This window comes from Grampus griseus (genome assembly GCF_964374135.1).
Source record: "Grampus griseus genome assembly, chromosome: 1".
NCBI classification, from domain to species: Eukaryota; Metazoa; Chordata; class Mammalia; order Artiodactyla; family Delphinidae; genus Grampus; species Grampus griseus.
This window is the reverse complement of record NC_139017.1, coordinates 161,785,817-161,803,129: the sequence shown is the minus strand read 5'-3', so window position 1 is coordinate 161,803,129 and position 17,313 is coordinate 161,785,817. Positions and strand designations below refer to the sequence as shown.

Sequence of the window (17,313 nt, the reverse complement as noted above, 5' to 3'; positions counted from 1 at the left end):
TGTAAACCATAAAAGTGCACTCCAATAAAGATGTAAAAAAAAAATAATAATAAAAAAAAGTGCTCCACAAATCCTAACAAAGCCCTAGAGGATGGAAGCAGAGTGAGGAATTTCAGGAGTTTGGTTACGGATCTGGGTTTCAAGGCTGTCGAATTCTCCATATTTGGGCCTGAATGCTCAGAATAGAACAGAATAGGATGTTAGGGCTGAGATCATCTGGTACAATTTTATGCTAATCGAAAAATTCTTGCCTTCTGTCACCGTGCCCTGGCGATAAACAACACCGCCACCTCAGATTCTCCAATCCGAGCCCCAATGGTATGATGTCATCGCCCCGCCCCGCATCCCCAAGCTCCAGGGCGTCACGTCTCTAAGCTACCGTGCCTACACCAGTTCCAGAGGCGCCTGCGCAATGTGGGGGAGCCAGGGCGGACGTGAGCGCGCTGCGAGGGGGCGGGGCTAGCGCTCACGCAGCTTTAGCCCCTTCCCCGCCCTTTCTCTTCCCGGTTTCCCTGTCAGCCTGCTGGTCGGGTCTGGCGGCTGCTTCCGGTAGGAGCGCGGTGCAGGGCGAGTCGGTCTCGGCTCCTCGTCATGTCCTACGGTCCCTTAGATATGTACCGGAACCCGGGGGCCTCGGGGCCCCCGCTCCGGGACTTCAACAGCATCATCCAGACGTGCAGCGGCAACATCCAGCGGATCAGCCAAGCCAGTGAGCCGGGGTACCGGGCTGGAGGGCGGGGGCCGTCCCGGGGACAGGCCCGGGTGAGGCTGCCGGGACGCGGAGCCCGGCTAGGGCTACGGCCAGGGCCACACCTGAGGCCGTCTTGGGTGCTCTACTCTGGGTACGGCGGGCTGCTATCCCTGAGTCTGCCAGGCCCAGGCACCCCGAGGGTCCGGAGCCCCAGCTGCAGCTCGAGTTTCTTAGGAGTTCTGCTCTTACCGTGTTGGGGCCAAGACAGCAGTCCTGACAGCCGCAGGGTGGGAGGGTGTGTGTGTGTCCCCTCCAGGCAGTGAATGAGTCGACTGGCTCCAGTGGTCAGCCTAGTTTTTCCTGTCATCTGCCTCCCTCCACCCACCTCTCTTTCCTCTTTGGCCAGCTTGGATCGGGAGCTGTTTACTGGTTTAGACTTTACATTCTGCTGAGCTTCTGGCTTCTTGGAAGTCAGAACCTTTCAATTAAGGGAAGTGGAGAGTGCATGTGTTTTGGTGACTTTAATACAGTTCTTCCTGTAAGGAATTTGGAAATCAGATACAATGACTTGGATTCGAGGGGTGAGATGACTTCTACTTTAATAAAGAGAATTCACCAAAAACATTTTAGTTTACATTCTTTTGTCTTTTGTAGCAAAAGATTTGCATATATTTTTGGATTTCAAGCCAATGAGGCTTTTGTTTTCCTTCCCCACCTAGTTACTCTTTTGAACAAGCATGATACACAGAGAAGCTCAGGGACATGGCCACAATCACATAGCAAGTAAGACATGGTAGAGGTGGTGGTGGATTTCAGAATGTCATTGCTTGTCTTAAAACTCCCTCCCCACCATTAGGGTCTGAATGATACTATAGTTGAATGAGTCAAATACACGTTATTCCTTGTGCCTGAAAATTAGCTCAGAGCCTTATAAACAGGAGGTCAGCAGCAGCAACTACTTGCAAAGAATGGTATCATGATCCTTGTTGTTTATTATTGTGTTTTTGTGAGCTTGGCTGTACCCTGTTAATAGGTACAACTAGTTGGTCCTGAATTACAATTATGTTCTATATTTTAAAGAACAATCTATCACTTAGCTTTTAAATTTAAATATATAATGAGAGAGGGAAGTTTCTGATGGAAAGCGTTTGAATCTGGGCACTTTGGAAGTGGAAAAAAGAATATGTGGTCTGTTAAATCCAGAAATTTGAAACAAAAATTAATGTGACCACTGGTTAGAAAGTATAGTACTTTGTGTTCCAGTTTCCTTTGTGAGGGAGCTGTAATACAGGTTAGATCAGAATATTCTGGTTCAATACTGAAAGTTTCTTATTGGGGCCAAATATAATTTTAATGTCTATTTGTGAAATTTTCATTCTGCATGTATTTGAGTATGAGGCATGTAGTATGTATAGGAACTGACATGGATTCCTTCAATAGGGAACCTGTGGCGTACATAATGACTGAAAGGGATCGCTACTATAGAAGAGATATAATAAAATTATAGATATTCAGGAGAGAAAGACACCTTTTTCACTTGGGAGAGGCCAGGGAAATGCATTATTGGCATTTGAGCTAGGTCTGGAAAGATGGTGGAAAGTATTTGAACTTTCGAGAGTAAAGAAGGGAAGAGCATTCCAGGAGGGAATAAAATGAACAAGGCATGGTAGTGGGAAAGCATGTGGTATGTATAGAAAAGTAGAGTGATTTAATTTGGCTAGACTGGTGGAGTCCAGAAAGTAGTGGAAAATAGGATTGGAAAGGTAAGTTGGGGCCCAAACATGAAGTGCTTTAAGTGCTACACTAAGGGGGTTTGGATATAATTCTTTAGAAATGTGTAAATTGAGTTGGAAGGGAGAGAGACTGGAATCAGAGACACCAGTTAGGATCTGAAGATGAAAAGAAGGAAAGGATAGGAGAGGTGTCTGGTGATAGAATTGTTAAGGTTTAGCTGTTGATTAGGCATCAGGCTCAAGGGATAGTTGGATTCATTTCATTAATAACATTAATAGCTAACATTTGAGTACATACTGTATGCCAGGCAATATAAGTGCTTTACATGCATTCTCTTAATTTTGTAACAAACCTGTGAAGTAATTACCAATATTATTTCTTTTTATGGGTTAGGAAACAGGCTGAGAAAGGTTAAATAATTACCCAGCTTACAAATGGCAATACCTAAATTTGAAACCAGATCTGTCTCTTATGACCAGCATTCAGCCTTTTTATAATTTTTAATTAATATTACAGTTTTATAACAGTTAACACTTCAAGTTACAAGTGACTTTTCTTTCTTTTTTTTTTTTACTCTTCATAGGAAGCTATGGGGAATACCTGAGGCTGTGGAACTTTCTCTTCTTGTGGTGTGTCTGCCTCTCCTGCTAGATTGTTAGTTCCTTTGAAGAAATGGGACATGACTTATTCATCTTTATATTTCTAGTACTTATCTCAGACCCAAGTATATGTTAGATTCATTCATTCACTGTTCAACAAATATTCTCTGAGCACCTGCTGAGCACTGGGGCTGGAGTGATGAGCAGGACAGACAAAACCCTGCCCTGATTGTGTGTATGTGTGTGTGTTTGTGTATGTGTACGTATACACACATATGCATACATGCACATATATAAACAATATTGAGAAATAATAAGTGCTATGAAGAAAAAAATAAGGGGACAGAGAGTGAGGAGAGCAAGAGGGTGGGTGTGCTATTTTATATTTTTACATCAGTTGGTCAAAGAAGGCCTCTCTGAGGGGGTGATGTTTGAGTAGACACCTGAATGAAGTGAGGGAGGGAACCTCGTGAGTAGCTGGGGGAAGGCATCCTAGGCAGAGGGAATAGCAAGAGCGAAGACCTCAGTGCTTTCAAGAATAGCAAGGAGACTAGTGTGGCTGGACTGCAGTTAGAGAAGGGGAGCGTAGTAGGAAAAGAGGCCAGGGAGGTAGCCAGGGATCATATCATTTAGGGTCTTGATGCTTAGTAAATTGTATTTAGTAGATTTGAATGAATGAGGTTTCTCTACCATCTTGGAACTCTTCCTGACTCATTTACCTTGTGCTGTGTGGTTCCTACCACATCTTATGACCCTAGTCAGTGTGAGTTGGAATTCTTCCCTTGGGATTGTTTACTGAGGCACTGGGAATTTGAAATTGGTAGGGTGACATTGCTTCTACCCACTTATCAGGCTGGTGTCCATCCCCCAGACGTGGCCAGCATACCTAAGTATACAGTCTGAATGTGACCTCCCAGACATATGCCCACATCCATAAAGTCCTGCAAGGACCTGTATCTATTGAAAATTTGAGAGAATAGCTATTCTTTTTTTCTCAACTGTGGGTTTTTTCACATACGTGGGTTTGGAATTGCTGAGCATATCAGCCTGAAATACGGCAGGCCACTGCATGGGTTGTTTTAGGTACAGCTAAGGTTGACTGCCTGGTACAAGGGGTTGTTACCAGTATGTGTGGGCTACAGAAGAAAACTGCTTGACTCTGTCTATTGTGAAACAAAGGGTCTGGGCAAGTATTGCTGAGGCAGATATAAGGAAATAACCTTAACAGGCGCCAAGTTATCTCTGAAGAGATTTAAAGAACATCATTTCTGTTCTTTAACGTTGCTAATTTTTTTAAAAAATTTATTTATTTATTTATTTTTGGCTGTGTTGGATCTTCGTTGCTGCGCGCGGGCTTTCTCTAGTTGCGGCGAGCGGGGGCTACTCTTCGTTGCTGTGTGCAGGCTTCTTATTGTGGTGGCTTCTCTTGTTGCGGAGCACAGGCTCTGGCGTGCGGGCTTCAGTAGTTGTGGCACGCGGGCTCAGTAGTTGTGGCTCACGGGCTCTAGAGCGCAGGCTCAGTAGTTGTGGTGCATGGGCTTAGTTGCTCTGCAGCATGTGGGATCTTCCTGGACCAGGGCTTGAACCGATGCTCCCGGCATTGGCAGGTGGATTCATAACCACTGCACCACCAGGGAAGCCCAACGTTGCTAATTTATTGATATGGTTCTGTTTACTAAAAAGATGAAAAGCAGTTGAACTTTTAAAACTGATTATCGTGTGCAATCCTCTGGGTTGTTCTTTCAGAGTTATTTTCATATTGGCCCCTTGCTCTTTATTTCATTGTCCTCCTCATAAGTCTTCATGATCTCAGCCTCTGTCGTCCAGCAGCATAGTCTCAGTGTCTCTGTTCCCATTCTAGTTCATCCTGATAAGGCTATCAGCAGTTTGTCTAAAGTCCTGTTTTCATTATACCACTCACCTCCTCAAGAGCCTATGGCGGCTCTCTGTTGTCTGCTGTATCAGATCTTAACATTCCACCTTGCTTTCACTGTCTCTGTCATCTTAACCCAAATTAGCCATATTTTCTACTTCTCTTTGTTACAGGCAGGCTGTTTTTCTTAACATCCCTAAACACGGGGTTTTGCTGCAAGTTTTTGCTCTTTCTGTTCCTCCTTTCTTTAATCTTTCCCTATCTCACTAGCTACCTAAATTATAAAAATCCTTTGAGTTGCGCTTAAATCCTGCCCCTTGTAACTAAGCCTTCCTTTGCTTTTGAAAGAGTGAAGTCAGGAAGAGCCTGGGCCTTAAGCTCAGTAGATCTGTGACTGAGTCCTTGCTCCTCTGTGTTGTACTGTTCACCTTGGGCAGGCTAGTTCCCCTTTCTGTCTGTTACCCCATATGTAAAATGAATGGTGTTGTTAAAGTGGGATGTTTGAAAGTGCCTAGTCTAGTGCCCGGTACATAGTAGACATTCAGTAAATGGTGATATCATTGGTTGAGCCCCCTGCTCCACTATAGTTTAGTAGTTAAGTGAGCAGGCTCAGGAGTCAGACTGCCTGGGTTTGAGTCCTAGATCTGCTTCTTACTAACTATGTAAACATATTGCTGTACCTCTCTATTTCACAGCTTCCTCATCTATAAGATGGAGTTAGTGATAGACTCTACTTCACAGGATTGTGAGAATTAAGTGAGGTAATTTATATAAAGTGCTTAAAGCAGTGCCTGCAACATTGTTTAAGAAATGTTAGCTATCGGGCTTCCCTGGTGGCGCAGTGGTTGAGAGTCCGCCTGCCGATGCAGGGGACACAGGTTCGTGCCCCGGTCCGGGAAGATCCCACATGCCGTGGAGCGGCTGTACCCGTGAGCCATGGCCGCTGAGCCTGCGCGTCTGGAGCCTGTGCTCCGCAACGGTAGAGGCCACAACAGTGAGGCCCGCGTACCGCAAAAAAAAAAAAAAAAAAAAAAAAGAAATGTTAGCTATCATTTTGGTTTTTTCCTTTGAACTTGCAAGCTTAGCACTTACTTTATTCTGTAGTCTTTAATTCATGCTTTTTGACCTTGTTATTCCAACTGAGAGATTACTATTAGTTTTGTTGTGGGGATAGTGATCACACATTGTACAGCTGTCTTTAGCTTCAGTGCCTGGCACAGCAGTGGATATGTAGTTAGCATTCGATATGTACTTAATTGATTTTATCATTGCTAAGTACATTTTTCTTGGTCTCGAGTTTGATAATAATAGCTATCCTTAATTGAGTTCTTTTAAGTGCCAGACGTGTTCTAAAGTTAGCTTCATATTATCTTAGGTCATCCTCACAACAACCATACGAGGGTTCTCTTGTTTTTCCCATTTTTTAGGTGAGGAAACTGAGGCACAGAGGAATGAAACTTTTGCTAGGAAGTGGTGGAACCAGGAATAGCACACAGCAGTCTTAACTGAGAGTCTGTGCTCTTAACGAGTTCGTGTCCTGTCATGGGTATGGTAAATAGAAGATTATACCTTTGATGTTTAGTATTCATGTTCAGTTTAGTTTAGAGCTTTACTATTGTAGTATAGCGGCTACTTTTTTTTTTTAGTTGTTTTAATTTTTTAGCTACATTGGGTCTTCGTTGCTGTGCGCGGGCTTTCCCTAGTTGCGGTGAGCAGGGGCTACTCTTTGTTGCGGTGCGCAGGCTTCTCGTTGCTGTGGCTTCTGTTGTTGCGAAGCACGGGCTGTAGGCGCGTGGCTTCAGTAGTGCGGCACACGAGCTCAGTAGTTGTGGCGCGTGGGCTCAGTTTTTGTGGCTCGTGGGCTCTAGAGTGCAGGCTCAGTAGTTGTGGCACACGGGCTTAGTTGCTCTGTGGCATGTGGGATCTTCCTGGACCAGGGTTCGAACCCATGTCACCTGTTTTGGCAGGCGGATTCTTTTTTGTTGTTGTTGCTAGAAATCTCTCCTGTCTTAGGAAGTGGACAGAGAGATGCTACTTTTTTTTTTTCTTGAATTTTATTTTATTTTATTTATTTATTTATACAGCAGGTTCTTATTAGTTATCCATTTTATACATATTAGTGTATATATGTCAATCCCAATCTCCCAATTCATCACACCACCACCCCGTGGCAGGCGGATTCTTAACCCCTGCGCCACCAGTGAAGTCCTATAGTGGCTACTTTTAAAAAGTCAGGTCATTTTCATCGTAGCTTTGCAAAAGCAGTGCAAACCTAATTTTCAAAGGCACTGAGATGACTTCATTGTAATAATGACCACATAGGCTATCATTTTCTCATTTAATGTAAATAATGCTCTTTCTTTGAATTTATATTTGCTTGTTTAATATACTGAATTAGAGCATTCGAGTCTCTCAGATGAAGAAATTTTTACCTGTATGGTAGTTGCTTTTGCTATGACTAGACATTGATTTGGATTAAGGTTCATTTGGAGATTCACATTCTGCCTATATCAGCTAAAAGCACACGAAGAGTGTTCAGTTTAGAGTAGTTCCTAGTGTGGATGTTAGCTGTAATGTGCAACAAATTGATTTGCTTCGTAGTCTTTTAAAAATTTTAGCCAGGACATGCTTTTAAAAGTGAGAGGTCAGTGATAGGAGAAATTGAGGCCTAGATTTAAAAATAACAAAATTGCTCACACGGAACTGAGGCCTAGTCATCTGGTTTCCAGGATTATGTAGCATTTCATAGAGAATAGATACCCAATTATTTTCATCCCAAATATTTTGACAAATCAATCTAAAGTAAAACTTTTATTTACTAGAATGCTTAGAAAAGGAGTTTTCTCATTAACCAAGCTGACCAGAAAACCCTTTTAGATGTAGCCCATTTTGGTAAAAATTGTTCCAAGAAGTATCACTGTACTTTTTGACATTTTAAGTACATTCAAGTGAAAATAAGCATGTATGTAAACATTCACACTATTCTATTTCTTTTTGTGCTTTAGGTTTAAGGGATACATTTCTTAGTTGTAAAACAGATGGGTCATTAAGTCACTATTTTCAAATAAACCTCTGCTGTTGGTGGTTATGGAGGGCGGTATACAAAACAATGATACTTCCAGTAGATGTAGACACCACTGTCTTTATCGTTTGAGTTTTGGGGCATCTGATACCTGAGTCTTGCTGGAAACTTTTAGGAAAATATCAATATGCAGGAATTTAGATAGAATTGATGGAGGCTTGGATTCATTCTGGTGCTAAACTAGTAAGTGACCCTATAAAGTCCTCCTCCGCCCCACCCCCCATCCCAATTCAGGTAATCTCAGCAAACAAAAGAAGTCAGAAAAGTCTAGATAAATAAAAGTTCTCAGCTGAGAATATACAAAGAGCAGCTGAATTTCAATTGATTTTTCCCCCCCAAAGTCTGTAAAGTCCCCTTTGCTCTCTAGGGCATTTAATATGGTTTGATAGATGATTAACAACTTGAAACTTTGACATACCTGTAGAGTTTCTAAGGAGAATGCTCTATATAAAGACAGTCAGTAAGATGAAATGTTTCCTTGAACTGCCATACCAGTAACATTTCCCTTTATATGTCACCCTGTAACCAACTATTTTCTGGAGGGGTATGTATGTGTGTGTGGTTATGCAAAAATGAGTAGAATGTGGTCAGTGCCATCAGAGGCATATAGTCAATCCAGTCCCATTTGTACACAGGCAGAGTCTCTCTAAGCCAAACTCTGACTTAAAAACACTGCTTGGTTACACAGCATCATTCTGGGACTAGAGCTTCTTCATTATTGCTGAATTTTAGCATTGAGCAGTGGTGGGAGTACTTAGAGATCATTTAGTCCTTACATAGTTGTAATAATTTAATGAATACAAAGCCCCACACAAATAGTAAGTACTGTGACAAATAGTAAGTACTCAATATATGTTAGTTAAACCTGAATATCATATACAATTGGTGAAAGAGACCCAGCAACATGAAATGACTTGTCTGGTGCCATACATGTAGTTAGTGGTCGAATCTGGCTTAGAGTTTAGGTCTCATTATTCCTAGCTCATGTTTATTCATATCTTCTGCCTTGAAAGTGGCATGACATAAAACAGAGGCTAACTCAATTAATCAGCAGTTACTTATTACCCGCTGGGTGCTGGCACTCTGCTGAACTCTGGTGAGTACACAGGAACCTTACCAAAGGTGGGAGGGAGTCCGGGAAGGGAGCAGGTTAGAGCAAGGGCATCAGCCTATCTGGAGCAGAGAGCTATTAAGTTAGGAAGCTATCAGATAAGCAGGTGGGGCGAAGTGGAACACTGGGAAACGGAGGCCTGCCCTAAGTCACTAGTTCTGTGTATTTCCTTTAAGCGTCAGCCTTTTGAGAGAACCTAGTGTGGCATAAAATATATAGTCATTGGGGGCTTCCCTGGTGGCGCAGTGGTTGAGAGTCCGCCTGCCGATGCAGGGGACACGGGTTCGTGCCCTGGTCCGGGAAGATCCCACATGCCGCGGAGCGGCTGGGCCCGTGAGCCATGGCCGCTGAGCCTGCGTGTCCAGAGCCTGTGCTCCGCAAGGGGAGAGGCCACAACAGTGAGAGGCCCGCATACCGCAAGCAAAAAAAAAAAAAAAAAAAATATATATATATATATATATATATGGTTATTGGAATTAGCCCTCCTGGGTTTGAATTCTGGTTTTTATGACACTCTGCTCAAAACCATCAGTGGCCTCACATTTCTTTAAAATTCGAAGTCCTTGCTCTAGTTTACAAGGCCCTATGTAATCTGGCTCCCCTCTCTCTCTTACCTCTCTTTTGCTCCCTCTAGGCCTCCTGTGCCTCCATCACAAGTGCTCTTGCCTTGGGGATTTTGTGCTTAATGCTCTCTGCTACAGAGCTCCCCCAGAAATTTCGCATGGCTTGATCTTTCACTTCCTTTAGGTCTCTGCTCTGTGTCACCTTATCAGAGAAGTCTCTGACCGCCCGTGTAAACTAGTACCCCCTCCCTACCAGCCTTTATCTGAATTTATTTTTCTTTATAGCACTTATCACCACCTGATATATGCTTATTATCTCTTTTCCTTAAAATGTAAGCTTCTCGAAAGCAATATCTTATAGAGCATATAACAGTGTAGAGCAGGTATTCTAAATGAATGAATGAATGAGTTTTGTAACACTCAGTGTGAGCCTCAGTGTGCCCATCTGTAATAATGCTTATTTAATAAGATAATACTTATCAAGTGTGAAGGAAACACACTTCTGTGTTTCCTCCACTGTCAATACTTCTGACACCAGATGTGTGGATTTACCACACACCAAGCAATTATCATATTCTCTGGACTTCAGTTGGGTGTCCTCCAATTTAACTCAATTCTGACACTACCTGGAGTTAGCATCAGATTCCACAAATTAAGGACTTAGTCCCACAAGACTCCCCCCACCCCACCCCCTTCAGATGCCAATTGTAAGTCCAAGTTCTTATCTGTGCTTCTGACCAGTGAGCCATATTGGAGGTTCCCATGAGCCCCTCCTCAGGTTCAGCTATTTTGCTAGCTCAGCTCACATAACTCAGGAAAACATTTACTTACTAGATTACTGGTTTATTATAAAAGGATATAATTCAGGAGCAGCCAGATAGAAGAGATGCATAGGGCAAGGTATGTGGGAAGAGCTCAGAACTTCCATGCTCTCTCTGAGCGCTGACACCCTCCCCGCATCCCCCCCCCCCCCCCCCCCCCCCCCCCCCCGCCTTTCCAGAGGTTGATGGGTGGAACTGAAAGTTCCAACCTGATAATCACTTGATCTTTCTGGTGACTAACCCCACCCAACCTGAGCCTATCAGGAGCCCTACCCTAAGTCACTTCAATAGGTAAACTCAGTATGCTCCAAAGGAACCCTTTATGAATAACAAAAGACACTACTATCACTCAGGAAATTCCAAGGGTTTTAGGAGCTTTATGCCAAGAACTGGGGACAAAGACCAAATATATTTTTTATTATACCACATCAAGTATGTAGCCCAGTGTCTGGCACATGGTGAATGCTCAGTAAATGCTAACGTCTGTCCTCTTTCTTAAATTATTTGTTTGGCCACCCAGTAGATAGCTTTGACTCTGATTCCCATTTGACTTAGGTAAGAAGGACATTATACATCTTAGTGATGAAAAATGATTATTTATATCTTACATAGTGTTTTTTTTAGCAGAATGCAGTATTTTATAGTGCTTACCTTTTCCAATGGAACCAATAAGCTAAAAACCCTCATTTAATAGAACAGATATATTTTAGGAAAGTTTGTCAAAAGGCAACTTTTTAATCAAGTGAATTCTATATTTCTATTGTAAAAGTGGAGTTATAGTTTTACTTAAAAAATGGCCTCAAAATAAGATAAAATCATAATTTGAAGTGTTAAAAACCAATATATTCTTGACTTTGCAAAATTTTGCTTTGCTACACCCATGATGACACAGGGATTTGGGCTAGCGAGTGTTGACCTAAAACAGAGACTGCCAGATATTTCTCCAGCAAAGAGGGGTTTATTCACGGTCAGCAGAGAGTTGCAGTTTGGGGTCTGCAATCATGGCTAGCCAAGTGGAATCCCCCTCCTGGCAAGGGAAGAGGAAAAGGAAGTTGGGAGGGGTATAGCAAACAAAGAGTCCATGGCTTTTCATTGGCTGAGAGGAGTCTTCTTCATAGCAGTTGGGCTTGGCTGTTGTGGCAGGGTGTGTGAGCTCCCCCTTCTGGTCTCCCAACTCTGTTTAACTGAAGTTTCTGTTTATTAATTTTTTACGGGAGAAATAACTTGTACATGCTGCTAAGGACTAAGTTGTTCAGTTTCTACTTAGGAGAAGAGTCACTCAGCAATCACCTGGAAGATTTTGCTTAATTATTGTTTCTTAACAGACTTAGAGGCTATTAACACATCTGTGTTTTTGTAAGGTAACTGGTACTTAATAAACTTCGGCTTGCCTTTTTACTACCCTTGGTGACCGAATAAGGGCCAAGGTTATGACTCTGACCCCCAAATTTTGTTATTTAAGAAGCATCTTGTCATAAGAAACAATTAATTTTTATTTATTAATTTAAAAAAATATTTATTTATTTTGGTTGTGCTGGGTCTTAGTTGCGGCAGGTGGGCTCCTTAGTTGCAGCTCACGGGCTCCTTAATTGTGGCACGTGGGCTCCTTAGTTGCGGCAGGTGGGCTCCTTAGTTGTGGCACGTGGGCTCCTGAGTTCTGGCGTGCGAACTCTTAGTTGCGGCATGCATGTGGGATCTAGTTCCCTGACCAGGGATCGAACCTGGGCCCCCTGCATTGGGAACACAGAGCCTTAACCCCTGTGCCACCAGGGAAGTCCCAGGAACAATTAATTTTTAAAATTTAAAATTCTAGTAAGTGCAATTTCATTTTCATTGGACATTGAAGCTTTGTTTATATATTGTTACTATGAGATACATACAAATGATACAGTATACAGTGGTTTCCTCATCTTCTTCCACTACGCCAGTCATTTAGCAGTCTGGTGTTTCACAGGTGAAACTTGGGCATTAATCCTGAGAGGGTAGGAAAGGCCCTCACAAAGGACACTGTCTTTTGGCTAGAGGAGCCATATATTACCTATTGTGTTATAGTATCTCTTGAAGTTCTAGTGAGACTTGAAGATAATTAATTGTGTTTCCCCTGGGCAAAAAGTACTCTATTATTGTGTTCTGTATTCCAGCTACTTGTAATAGAAGACAGGGAATGCTCTTAAAATGCAAGCATGTAAACAAACAAAAAAGTCGTACAATAAAATTCCAAGCTCTGCAAATGAATGAATGAATGAATCTCCCTCGTCCTCCCTGCCAACCAGAAAAAGAAAATAGAAAGCAGGACATGGGAAATCAGGGGCTCTGTTCCTGTTGCAGAGGTCAGTGAGGGACAAGGGTGTTCAGATTCCCAGGCAGGCTGGTGTTTCTCCTTATTGAGAGATAATCCATTCCTCTGCTTTCCTAGTCCAGGACTAGGGGCTTAAACATCTAGGATTCAAACATGACCATTCCAAATCTTAGCACAATATCTAGGTAGAGTAATCTGAACAAAACAATACACTGTGTGTCTACAGACAGCGTAGTTAAAATATAGGCATTGCAGTCTGATGTACCTGGGATTGATTTTTTTGCCCTGCTACTTTTTGTGTGCCCTTATATAAGATATTTAACTTCTTTAAATATATTTCCTCATCTGCACAGTGGAGATACATCTACTTCAGACTGTTGCTATGAAAATTAATAAGATTATGTATACAAAGCTCCTAATATAGTACTTGGCACATAGAGGTGCTCAGTTAGTGGTAACTTAATAATAAGTGTACATTGTCTTTCCAAAAATGTTTGCCGTATAAAATATTGTGTATGAGTGAATTTAAATTTTTATTGTTGTGAATTGATATTTGGTATCAAGGCCATTCCAAAAGCAATGAACATTTTAACCAGTGCCATGGGAAATCTGGCAAAATGTGGGAGTTCTTTGGGAGTGACGAACAAAACCACCACCCTCTACTTAGTGGCACAGTTACTCTAGAGGAGAAAGGCGGACCTTATAAGTAGCTTTAGACGGGAATATATATGCCAAGGTCTTGATCATAGCATGCTTTCTATTAGTTGTATGTACTTATTCAGGATGTGGAGAGAGACCAGTGATCTGAGAATTAGGATGCTCGTGATGAATGTATTTTTCTTTTTTAAAAAATTTATTTATTTTTGGCTGTGTTGGGTCTTCATTGCTGAGCGGGGGCTACTCTTCGTTGCGGTGCACAGGCTTCTCATTGTGGTGGCTTCTCTTGTTGTGGAACACGGGCTCTAGACGCGTGGGCTTCAGTAGTTGTGGCACGCGGGCTTCAGTAGTTGTGGCTCACGGACTCTAGAGCGCAGGCTCAGTAGTTGTGGCGCACAGGCTTAGTTGGTCCACGGCATGTGGGATCTTCCTGGACCAGGGCTCGAACCCGTGTCTGCTGCGTTGGCAGGTGGGTTCTTAACCACTGTGCCACCAGGGAAGCCCTGTGTTTTTCTTTTCAATAAATCTTTTTTTCTTCTCTCCCCAGCTGCTCAGATAAAGAATTTGATGAGCCAACTAGGAACTAAGCAAGATTCAAGCAAGCTACAGGAAAATCTGTGAGTAGCTTCCTAACAAGGTTGGGATTTGTGAGGACCTTTTGGGGACACGCTTAATACCCTTGCTGCCTGGCAGCTGAGGTTTCAGGCCTGTGAAATCAGAATGAGAGGCAGTGGGATATGAGGTCATAGCTGGATCTAGAAGGGGAGCAACAAAATATATTAATGGGTTGTGATCTCCGTTGCCTCGCAGAGTCCTTGAACGCTGCTTCTTTCCTCCCTTGGGCAGTTTAGCAGAACAATTTAGGGAAGCAGAGAGGGAATCCCTACCACTCTTAAACTACATTCTGCCTAAATGAGCTTCCCTGTTGGCAGAGGCCTCCTGATCGAGCTACAGCGCTCGTCTAATCTGGTTGGATTTCCAACTGTCTATCATATTAGAAAAATGTATTCAGAATGACCCGAGGAGAGTCTGAGGGAGAGAATATTGGAATAGATTCTTTTTATTATGTCCTTCTTGACTCCATCTCTGCTTTTAGAAGTTCTAGTTTTCATCTTTAACACGCACTGAACAATATTCTTTGTTTCCTGACCTAGACATTGTGAAGTGAGAGAATGACTTACTACTTTGAGCTTTTTCCAGGGAGATGTGAGATAGCTCTGGGTATGTTAGTACTGTCTACGATGCTCAGGCTTCTGATTGACTTCCCTCTTGGGGTTTTTTTGTTTGTTTGTTTGTTTTGTCTCCCTCTTGGTTTTGATTCCTTTGTTTTATTTATTTTTTTATTTTTATTATCTTGGAGGCCCCTTTGCAGTGAAAAAAACATTAGTAATTAGTGGTGTGGTTTCCCTGTCCTCCCTTAAACGCTTTGTACAAATGGCCAGATAGTAGAGGAAACCATGACTAAAGGAGCCTTTTTTTTTTTTTTTTTTTGCGGTACGCGGGTCTCTCACTGCTGTGGCCTCTCCCGCTGCGGAGCACAGGCTCCGGATGCTCTCCCGTTGCGGAGCACAGGCTCCGGACACTCAGGCTCAGCGGCCATGGCTCACAGGCCCAGCTGCTCCGCGGCACGTGGGATCCTCCCGGACCGGGGCACAAACCCGCGTCCCCTGCATCGGCAGGCGGACTCTCAACCACTGCGCCATCAGGGAAGCCCTAAAGGAGCCTTTTTTGTATTTCTACTACCTTTCAATCCCACTTAATATAGCACACATTCTTCCCTCTTTAATTTCCTTCCCCCTCTGCTCGTTACATTTTTTTACACAGTATAGGGCTTCTTTGTTTTGGAGGGAAGAGCCAGAAAGTCAGGCCTAAGGGACAGGTAGGGAGCCAAGGATAAAGCTGAAAAAGCCTGAGCTTTAAGCAAGAGCGTGGGAGTAGATCTTTGGAGGTTGTTCCCTAGGGTGGAAGCTGTGCTTCTAATGCACATTTCGTCCAACCTCCAGTGCCTGGATTCTGTCACTAGTCGGTGGACTGTGACAGACAGTACCCATGCAGAACTCCTGGGCAAATCAATACGAGAGTTTTGAGAGAGCGTTCGGTGTGTTAAAACTCTTAGATTGAGGTGTGGGGGCAGCTTCTCCTTCCTCCCCGAGGAGTTAAAATACCCAGTCAGCAGGTTTCCTTGAGGCAGGTTCTTTCTACTCCGTAACATGAAGACGACTTGAGGTGAGTATGACTGGGTAGTATTTCCGGAATTTTGTTGTGAACCTGGGCATCTAGGAACCCATTTCTTCAAGTGCCCTTTCATTCCCTGCGTTGTGAGACACTGAGAATGAACTGATAACAACAGCTCTCAAGAAGTGAGAATATCCTAAAACATATCTTTTCTCTCTTAGGCAACAGTTACAGCACTCTACAAATCAGCTTGCCAAGGAAACAAATGAATTACTGAAGGAATTAGGGTCCTTGCCCCTTCCTTTATCTACTTCAGAACAGGTTGGTATTTTGTGGGGTTTTGGCTTGTTTTTTAATAAGAAAGGACTTTGTTTTTGTGGAGAGGCAGTGTGTGAAACAAAAATAACTTGGCCTTTGGTTCTAGATAGACCTTCTCTGAACCTCAGTTTCCTTATTCATAAAATGGATAAGTGTCTTTTGTGACAACAGAAAGAACGCATGCACCAGATCTTGCAAAGTGCCTAGCATTTAGTAGGTACTCAATATGGGTAGTGGCTGCTATTATTAGTAATAATGTATTAGTAAAATGGGTTTAACTGGAGAAGAATGTCCATGTTTGCATCTTGTTGGGGTTTGACCTGCAGCTTTATGCTTTCGGGCTTGATCCTAGTTTTCTTGTATCCTGTATCTATAAATTTCAAGCAGACGTCTTCTATATTTTGTGGTCACTTTCATGTCGCATCATGAATCATTTATAGGTCTCAGGTTGAGGAAATGCTCAGGGAAATAGATTCCTCTATTTAAGTCATTTTCTTCAGTGGCCATTTAAATCCTTTAAAAACACACAATTTTTACTGGAATTCATTGTTCCCTTGATATGCGTGCCTTTTCTTCAGACGTTCCTGAAGTCAGATGTGCCCCCTCCATTGTGGCTTGACTTTTTAATCTATTATTCATGGTCTGCCTCAGGCCTCAGATCCTCTCTCTTCCAGGGCAAAAACCTTCTCCATCTATCTTAGCCTATTATGATTCTATTTTGCTTTTAGTTTCTGTACCATTCATGGGAGCACTTAACTTACATTTCTTTTTATTATTGAATTTTTTTAAATGATGGTATCCTATCTCTGATGGCTCTTAAAGATGAAGCCTACCACCTCCCTATCCCGGGTTGTCTGTGCATTGTGACTATTGGAACATAAAACAATTTTAGTGTGTTGTGATCATCATTTATAAAAATGAAACAAAGTAGAAATATCAGAGTGTGTAACCATGTAATAAGGGTAAATACTGTTAATGAAACTTTCATACATTTGTATACATATGGTGCTAGGTCAAGATGTCACATTCTTATTCTGTGTCTCCATCAAAAAAGTTTGAAAATCATCAGTTTAACCCATTCCTGGCAAGTCATTTAGTGAAGTATACGTTCAGTCTTTGGAGTTTTGGCATCCCCTTGCACAAAAGAAAAGAACCAAAACTAGGTGCTTTTGTCATCCTGCTCCAAAGTAGTAACCTTAATGTAATCACCCTTTGACTATCCGCATGTGCTGTTTGTTTTGTTACTCATCCTGATATTTCACCTATGGACCAGTTCCCCCTTGCCATTCATTATCTCAAATTGTTCCCAAATCACCCCTTTCCTCCTCCCAGCTGTGCACTTAGGGAATACACACTTGCAGATAGTTTTAGCAGTAATAAAAAGGGAGTC

General features: G+C 42.6%; 1 protein-coding gene across 2 annotated transcripts in view; it reads left to right on the top strand.

Annotated features, from left to right (window-relative positions):
* Window positions 1–508: 508 nt before the first annotated feature.
* Window positions 509–17,313, top strand: part of STX12 (syntaxin 12) — a 34,821-nt gene continuing 18,016 nt past the window's right edge. For both annotated transcript variants that reach the window (XM_082668461.1, XM_082668462.1), the window contains exons 1-3: window positions 509–709; window positions 13,978–14,047; window positions 15,827–15,926. In XM_082668461.1, the coding sequence (XP_082524587.1) occupies window positions 592–709; window positions 13,978–14,047; window positions 15,827–15,926 (288 nt within the window). In that variant the 5' untranslated portion in view covers window positions 509–591. The remainder of the gene's footprint in view (window positions 710–13,977; window positions 14,048–15,826; window positions 15,927–17,313) is intronic.